Here is a 10,000-nt window from a genome sequence, read left to right on the forward strand (position 1 = left end):
GTTGTAATCTTCTCAGCTTGACTTGACTACAGATGATATTAATATCATTAATATAATCATATAATAATATTTATATTAAGTACATTTATCCCGTTTTTTTTACATTTTGATAATTGTTGCCTAGTTATGTTCGTTAAGTTATGTAATTTATGTCTGGTTGTTAGGGGTTGTGTCGTAATAACAACACTGATATAATTGTGTTGTAGGTGTAAGCAACAGCAGGACCTGCTGTCGTTCCTGGCAGTAGTTCTGGGGCTGGACAACCCAGCAGTCAGCCGGCTACGACTCACCTGGGAGGTAAACAGGCGCAGACACACACACACACACACACACACACACACACACACACACACACACACACACACACACACACACACACACACACACACACACACACACACACACACACACACTAACCCCCTCACCCACACACACACACACACACACATACGCATGCATGCACCCGAACACCCCCTTACACACACACCTCTACACACAACCTCTATCACACACAAAAACACGGGCATGGGCGCACAAGCCCACGCTTCCAAGCTTCAATGTATAATCACACATATCAATACAATTTACGAACACATCTGATACAAGCATATTACAATAGGGATTCATTTATTTATTATATGTATAGAGTTATTGGAAAGACTATCAGAGCTGGAAAGACTATCAGAGCTGTTGAGAACAGCACTTGTCCCTTAGGGCAACAGTCAACTTAGATCAATTTAATGTGTCTGGATGTTTTTTTCAATCCTGGGCTGCGTGCTAATGATGTGTTTGTGCGTGTATCCGTCATCAGGGACTCCCAGGGAAATTCCGGAAGCAGTTTCAGCAGTTTGAGGGCACTGCGGTAAGGGGGCGGACACCTGTCTATGTTAGTGTTCTTTGGGATTAACTGGGGAATTTACATTCTTAATCAGTAATCCTATTTCGTTGCAATTGTGTTACTGTGTTATTCTATACTGTTTTCCCATGTGACAACAAGAAGCAATTTGTGTTATAATTCCATGTTATTTAAACATGATAGCATTGTGTATGTCAGTTTATGTGTGTTCAATGGGATGGACTTAAATTGGGAGTGAAAGTACATTGTTCTTCAAAACAAATCGGCCGTTTGCTGGACAGACACAGAGAAAAACATAATCACGTTCTATCATACCATTGTGAAAGTCTGTCAATACACAATAAACAGTTAAAGGAAATAGATAAGCTAAAGGATAAAACAGGTACGCTTGTATGAGAAGTGTTGAGTATTTGAAATAGTGTTGTGTTTTCTTCAACCAGGACCCCTCCAGGAACCACAAGTCCTACAGAGACCTGATGGCTGGCCTTCGACCTCCACTTATCCCCTTCACACCACTGCTCCTGAAAGGTACACACATGCACAAACAGACACAAACTAACATGCATGCACACATGCATGCACTTGTATGTACATTCCCCGAAACACACACACACCCACGCACACACCCACGCACATGTTTGTACAAGCCCCGACATACATCCACACACACACACACACGCCCCGACATACATCCACACACACACACACACACACACACACACACACACACACACACACACACACACACACACACACACACACACACACACACACACACACACACACACTAATAACACTATGCTCTGGACATGACCTCACTTTGATTATTTTTAAACGCTACTGTATTATTATAATACACAGTCGGCCTGTGGTTCGTGGCTCAGACAAGTAAATACAGTCGACCAGCCTGCGGTTCTCCTCTTTCTTTCTTTCCCTTTCTTTCTCTCTTTCTTTTTTTCTTCTTTATTTTCACTATCAGAAAGTCCCTCCAGGTGCCGACCAGATGTGAAACATGCGCATGCACGCACTACACACACACACACACACACACACACACACACACACACACACACACATACACACACACACACACACACACACACACACACACACACACACACACACACACACACACACACACACACACACACACACACGCCGACAAACACACACACAGCCGTATGTTGGTGTTGTGTCTATATTAGCAGGTGATACCGTAGCAGCTCCGCCTTGCTAATTAACACTTCTGGCCTATCTGTTCCGTGTCACAATAACACACTTCAGCAGATGCACATTTAAACACTGGACGAACTAACGTCCACTAGAGCGCACACAGGGTGCCCAGATAGCTATGCACACGTAGAATACCCAGAGCACTACTCAAACAGACTATACAAACGCTGGATACTGACAGACAGTATTAAACAGCTGGTTTATATATCATATATATATAACGATGTGTACACACATTCATCATATACACAAAGAGTACAAAAGTACAATGATGCATGCAATGAAACCTTTTCAAACCTCTCTAAGGTATGTTCACACACATATTCTGTACATGTTTGTGTGTGTGTGTGTGTGTGTGTGTGTGCGTGCGTGCGTGTGTGTGTGTGTCTGAGAGTCTGTGCTCCATGTCCAGCTTTCGCCATTAAACACGACGAATACATTCCTGGAATGTCCCATAAAAACACCACACACGCACACACACACACACACACACACACACACACACACACACACACACACACACACACACACACACACACACACACACACACACACACACATGCATACACACCAACACATACACCAACGCACACACCTATATGCGGCTACTTCAAAGTCGCCACTCATTATTTCTGACTCCTTTTCCGCTCACACTAATTGAACCCATCAGGGCACCCTCTCTGGTCCTCAGTAGGAGAAAACATGAAAGCTACACACCAACAAAACTGACATACACATACACACACTCTTAAACTCCTGGACATACACACAACAAAACCCCTCTCTCTCTCTATCTGCTACCTTTGTCTCCTAGCTGTGACTATGAGAAATATAGTGTTGTGGTGTTTGATGATCCTCTTCATAAAACACCCTAAATAACAGGCATTATATACTGGTCATATGGGCATGTTTTTTTTTTTTTACTTTCTTCAATTTTTTTTAAAACCAGTTAGAACCTTTTAAGTAAACTATAGAAAGAAAATATATACGGAAACATAAATATAATGTTTATATAGTATGTGTATACCCCTCGAATATCCTGCATAGCTCATATCCATGTAAATATCTAATCCATTATAATGAATTATTCATTTATTCAACTCTAGCTGTATCCCTCTTGTTCTTCTGTTAAATTTCCTTAGACCTGACTTTCCTCCACGAGAGCTGCAAGACGTTCCACGGGGAGATGGTGAACTTCGAGAAGATGGTGAGTGAGCCAAATGATTGGTTGAAAACACAACCGGGTGGATAACGTTTTCAAAAGATAAATCAATAATTTTTTTTGTGCCACTTTATTGCCTTTACTCACTAAATAGTCTCATCATATCATATATTAGCCCGATAATGCCATTTAATTTCATAGATCATGTGATATATATCATATGACATATTATTATATAATATATAATATGATATCATATATCATGTATCATATATTCTTATACTGACCATGGAGGAGAAGATCCTCACAAAGCAAGGTCCTCACTAAGCAAGGAATTATTTATTTTTTATCATCCAGATCCTTGTGTTTGATATCAGTACACCAGTATGGATTTACTGTTTTCCTTTGTTCTCTTCTCAATCTTGTCCCCATGGCAGCATAAAGTAGCGGAGATGGTGAGGACGATAAGGCGATACAGGTGCACTCCGCTAGGTAAGCACTCACACACTCACACTCACACACACACACACACACACACCAATGCCATTTACACAAAGACACACACACACTTAAAAAACACAAAGACTCATAAACACAAATACACACACACAGACATGAACTAGTATTGTGTGTGCAAGCGTCATGCATGCCGTCACCTCACACGCTAGCATAGACAGCATGCTAATGACATGTAGCCAGCCAGAACGTGCGGGTCCTAGCATGCTGTAGCTGCCAGAGCGGTGTTAGAATCAGAGCACCTGATCCCACCTGGATCCTGTGGAGTCTGATCCAGGTTGATAACTCAGCCGGGAGTGGAGAGGAGGTAGCGTTTGTAAAGCGCTGGAATGTGGGCCATTTCCATTGCGAACCTGCAGTAGCCATGTCGGCCTATTTAAGATAAGCTGTGGTTTATTTATACTAGATGATAGATGTGGGGGTCGCAGAAGAGGTGCAGGACAAAAGAGATACAAGTCAAAATGATGTGCAAAACTCTACAGAAGTCTCAGGAGACAGAGAAGAAACTATCGATCCACTCAATATGAGTAATGAAACTTTGTTACACACACACACACGCACACACACGCACACGCACACACGCACATGCACACGCACACGCACACACACACACACAAGTTACCCACCGAGACATTATCTAGGGATTTGTCTCCACCTTGTGGTTATCTTTTACATCTTGAAATATCTGACACCTTCCTTTCTTACTCCCCTATCCTTCCCTCCCTGTGACGTTCTCTCCCTGTCCTCCCTGAACAATGTCTCTCTCTTTTTGTGTCTCTCCCCCACCCATCATCTGCACCCTTCCACGGTCCGTCGATCATCATCATCATCCTCATCGTCCTCATCATCGTCCTCATCATCGTCGTGGTGGTAGTCATGGAAACAGAGCCCTCCCCCTCCCACCTCCAGACCAAAGCGTACGTGCGGCAGCTCCAAGTGATTGACAACCAGAACCTTCTCTTCGACATGTCCTGCAAGATGGAGCCCAAAGACACATAGACCCCGGCACGGGGCTGGAGACGGAGAGGGCCCGACGGCCGGTCGCTCTGGGAATATAACCGGCAGATAAACTCTTTCTCTCTTTGAAAGGAGCCCGCTGCCTGAGAAGAAATTTGTGATGAGACGTGTAGGGTGTGGCACAGTGAGCTGGTTGAGCTAAAGAGACGCACACACACACACACACATGAAGGCAGGCACACACACACACACACATACATGCTCAAACACACACACACACACACACACACACACACACACACACACACACACACACACACACACACACACACACACACACACACACACACACACACACGTAAACGCACATGCATATAGTGGGGGAGAATCTCATAATCTTTCTCCCTTTCTCAAACACACCCCACCCATTCTATTTCTTCCATTCCTACCCTCTCTCTCTCTCTCTCTCTCTCTCTCTCTCTCTCTCTCTCTCTCTCTCTCTCTCTCTCTCTCTCTCTCTCTCTCTCTCTCTCTCTCACTCTTTCTCTCTCTCTCTCTCTCTCTCACTCTTTCTCTTACACACACACACACACACACACACACACACACACACACACACACACACACACACACACACACACACACACACACACACACACTTTTTCTCCACTATAGTTAGCAGTTGTTCAGTGTCAACACTGCCAGTCCGGTCCCTCTGTTTTTGTTGTTTGGTCTGTCTGCTGGCCAGAAAACCTAACCCCCAAAGACAGAGAGACCCCTGGTTCAAACCCTTGTGGTTGGGCCAGGATGACACCACCTCCACCGCAAACATCACCACCACCACCGAATAACACAGCAGGTGTTGCTCCACTCACTACAAGTGGGCCGGGCAAACTTCTCAATGGAATAACATTGAACCCCTAAAGACATTCTCCACAGAAACAAGGTTTTCTGTTGGACCTGAACGTCCTCAAAGAAAAATTCTAAAAGATGGAATTGGATTATCTGGATTATCCTGGAACCTCAGTCAGGAGGATGGACTATACTGCTGATTAAACTCGGTTCACAACGGTCACTCTTTTACGCAAAGGAGCCGAAGAACATTCTGGAACACCAGACGTCTCCGTCTTTGCGTTTTATGCGGGATACTCCACAAACACAGTCAGAGCTGGGGGAGCCGGACAGCAGTGGAATTGTTTGCTCTGTCGTGTTTGAAAGGAGAAAGTTAACCAAGAGAGGACAGAACACTCAGAGCTTGCGCAAGAGTCAGACTAATATGTCCTCTTCCTGTTTTGTGTGTCAAACACGATCCCCTCCGCTCTTGACCAATCAGACCACAGACAATCTGAAAGGCCGCCTAATGAACATCAACCTCTTATAGGGCTTGTTGGTTTCCGCTTCAACTGTTGCTCATAGCATTTCTAGACTCAATCTCAATCGACATATTGCACTGAAGTGAGTATAAACAATGGGCAGTTATTTGATGAATTGGATGTTCTTGTGAAGAATCTCATCTGCCTAGAAATTGATTGTATGAGACAACAAATTGAATTTATGGTTTGTCTAACTTAACTAACTGGCAGGTTTCCTAAAATGTACCGGCGAAAGGATATATTTGACTTGAAAGCAACTGACTAAACACCCCTTGCCATTCAAAAACAGAGACATAGATACATAGAACATACGTCATATCCTTGGAAATGACACTCAGTGGTTATGAAAGAGTACACTATGTGGTCTTTAAATCTGCATGTACAAGAATGACGATGATAGACTGTAAACACTCAAGACATCGGACCATCATGCACCTTGCTGCTAACTCTGTGCCGCCACAGGCTACATCGTAGTGGCAATGGAAGGATTTAACAATGGACAGCATGAGCAATGGATCCAAAATGGCGGTGGATCCGCGGCAGATGCTATATTCCTTCAGTTAACTAATGGAAAGAAAACTACCGTCACCTTGGATAGGCCTACTCTATGAACTCAACATATGTTGCGTGATGATGCGTGGACATTATGATACTCTCAGCATTTCATTGGTTGGTTGGATGAAAGTGTGTACATTAAATTATTAGCAGCTTTCGCAGCGTCCTGTTACCCCGTGTGTGATACGAGGAAGCAGGACATTGCTAGACCTAACCAAAGTATATTTTAATGAGACAGCGGTTTCTATTGTTATAAGCTAATTCTCTTCTTCATTGAGCAGCAGCTACTGTCCTGGCTAAGGCCAAGGTTGTATATTGTATTGTAACAGTATATTCTGGAAGGTTCCAAGGATTATATTGGAAAGTACACTGAGAAAAGCACGCTATTTTTCCACAATCTAAGATTAGATATTTAGGGTTTGGTTCACTGTGTGATTCAAATAACTACTTATCTTTTCAAGAAGAATAGTGATTTTTCTTCAGTTTAGCCTGTCTGAAAACAGCTGCTTCTTAATCACAGAATCTGGCTTGCTTTTGGTAATTTGAAAAAATCAGTTGTTGAGAAGATGGATTCCAAAGTGACGGCCCATGTGGTCCTGCCACTGCAGGAAGGGTTCAGGAGGCCGTGTGTGTGGCTGGACGCGAGGCGAACATGTGTCTGTGTGGCTGGCCAACGTATTTGCATCAACTAAGCACTTTTTGCCTCACCTCAGGGCTTCGCTTACATTGGGGGTGCAAAAGAGAGATATGTTTTGTTTACTATATTAATAATCATTATTATAATATATTAGATTTTCAATAGTGTTTTGTTCGAGTTGTGTTTCGATGGATTGGTACTGTGTGTGTACAGTTGATCACAGTTCAGTCTTAACTGTTTCTTATAGTTATTATAGTTATAATACGGCTACGTCTTACTATACGCTGTGGCTGCCACCAGGTCTAGAGTCCAGCTTTTTTATTATTATTAATATTATTGCTTTGTTTTGTTTTGTTTTACAGTTTGCTCTCGCTTGTGCGAGCGACATCCAGATCTTGATGTGAAATCGTTGCTCCTTTTGTGATGTCACAAATGAGATAGTTATATTGTTTCTAATTGATCTGCTTCCATTTTAGAATAGCTAGAATCACCTGACTACCACCACTCGGAACTTCACCACATCCGTCTCCTCTCTGTAGAATTTTTTAACAACTCATCTTGTCACTCACCAACCTAATATCTAACAGTAAGGCTTTAACTCAAATTCATCTTTGGAATTCAGCAAAAGTTGGAACATTTTCACCCACAACTGAAATAATATATTTTTGATATTTGGGCTAAGTATTAATACCAAGAGTTTGAGTAAAGGTGGGACGGATGTCATCATGTGTCCAATAGCATAATTTTTGCTTTACATGAATTGAACTGATCGCTGACCACAGACAAACCCTTAAACCAAAGCCACATTCTCACAAACCTTTGATGACTAGATTTGACTTTTACTCGTTTTACAGTCAGAATGCCTGGGGTAACCTATCTTAAAAGGTTTTTTTCCCCCTAAAATATGTGATGAAATCAAATATTATTTCACATCTCACCTCGTGCAGCTTCACCCTTTTGATACAATTGGCAACAAATGAGTTGCTTGTTTCGTCAGAATGAAATGTTTCACTTCATATACATTGGAGAAAAGTTGACATAAAGAAAATAGCCATTTCCTCCAGTACCACCTCTTTTTCTATTTCGCAGAAGACAAAATAAATCATGAGAGCGATGGAGCCTAGATTTCATTAATACGGGTCGTTGGGCTCCAGAGGCAGTGTGGAATCCCTGTAGAAGGTGACATCATCAATATATTGCCTGTGGCTTTCTCAGGACCACTTCCTAGGTGGCGGTGGCCCCTTGGGTTGGGCTGTCCGTTGTGTTGCCTGTGTGAAAATGCAGAACCCCTCCCCCCTTGTACATACTGCTATGCTGTAAATAAGCAAATAATATGGAGACTCTATTTTATGTATGAGCTACAGGACGGCAAAGTCATCTCACAGAGAACTATTTGACTAGTTGTTTTTTTGTTTGTGTGTCTGTTTTTGTTCTATTTTTTGTGTAAAGATGAGAAGAATGAGGTATTGTACAGCGATGCTAACCTTCGAGTTTAAAGAGAATGTGTTTTTCCCACCTGTTTCGTTTGACATTTGAAATTATTATGAGTTCATGAATTGTACAGTTTGGATCTCTTTGTTATTTTTTATTTTGTTTTCTATCAACAGCTTGGGGATGTATTTTTTGGTTTGTTTGATTATTTTTGTACAGAAGTGGTTGTTTACATTGATATGTCCTCACGTTTCCCCCGGGGAAACGTGAGGGGTGCCCTCTGGTCATTGGACCAGAGGGCAGACGAGGAGAGGTTTTTCTGGGGGGAGAGGGGGGAACGGCACCCAATGTATAACACAATATTGTTATGTATGCTGTTAATTTATTGTCATGTTGCGATGAGAAAATTAAGCCATAAAAATTATCACAATATGAGATTTGAAATATTTTTTCTAAAATTATTCATATGCATAATTTCCTTGACATCTTTTTGGAACTAATTAGGAAACATGGGATTTGTAATATTGTGCCAAATTGAATGTGTTTATCAAGATTACTACTTCTTTCATATCGCCCCAACATTGGTACAACCCCCCCAAAAAATAAAAAGCCTGGGCTGTATTTATATATTTTTTTTAAATTAAGCAAACCGTATATCGATACTATCGCTGACAGGAGTTATTGCTGAAAGGTAAAATCGGCCTAATATCAGAAATATAATAACAATAACTCACTCTGTTCTTCCCCAGTTGTCTACACACCCAAAATATTTTACATTTAAATTGTATTGGTTAGGTCAACAACCCATACGCAGAATATTGAGGTTGTATTTTTAATGCAGTATCCCAAGCTGTCAAGCGGGTGGACGGGTTCTAGTCCGCTGCGGCAGTGGAAAACTGGCCGACAGCCGAGTCCCATGACAGTCTCCTGTCATTGGTGTACTGACATGTGAGAAAACCTATAAAAAAATGCAAGGATCAGCTGAATTTGAACGTTTTGAAACTTAAGAAAGTAAAATCAACCAGTGAAAGTAACGAGATCATCAGGGATTGGCTTGAGAAGTTTTGATGCCCCCTCTCCTGACCTCTGACCCCTCTCACACACCACAGGACACAAGCTCAATAAAAACCGTCTGACCACAATCACATTGTTCCAGCCTGAATTTGTGTGTGTGTGTGTGTGTGTGTGTGTGTGTGTGTGTGTGTGTGTGTGTGTGTGTGTGTGTGTGTGTGTGTGTGTGTGTGTGTGTGTGTGTGTGTGTGTGTGTGTGTATCCCTCTA

At 42.2% G+C, this 10,000-nt stretch overlaps 1 protein-coding gene across 1 annotated transcript in view; it reads left to right on the forward strand.

Annotated features, from left to right (window-relative positions):
- Window positions 1-9,862, forward strand: part of rapgefl1 (Rap guanine nucleotide exchange factor (GEF)-like 1) — a 28,507-nt gene extending 18,645 nt beyond the window's left edge. The window contains exons 11-16 of the mRNA XM_060042753.1: window positions 207-297; window positions 812-862; window positions 1,297-1,384; window positions 3,232-3,296; window positions 3,689-3,743; window positions 4,642-9,862. Of these exons, the coding sequence (XP_059898736.1) occupies window positions 207-297; window positions 812-862; window positions 1,297-1,384; window positions 3,232-3,296; window positions 3,689-3,743; window positions 4,642-4,766 (475 nt within the window). The 3' untranslated portion in view covers window positions 4,767-9,862. The remainder of the gene's footprint in view (window positions 1-206; window positions 298-811; window positions 863-1,296; window positions 1,385-3,231; window positions 3,297-3,688; window positions 3,744-4,641) is intronic.
- Window positions 9,863-10,000: the final 138 nt, after the last annotated feature.

This window comes from Gadus macrocephalus, chromosome 2 (assembly GCF_031168955.1).
Source record: "Gadus macrocephalus chromosome 2, ASM3116895v1".
Classification (NCBI taxonomy): Eukaryota; Metazoa; Chordata; class Actinopteri; order Gadiformes; family Gadidae; genus Gadus; species Gadus macrocephalus.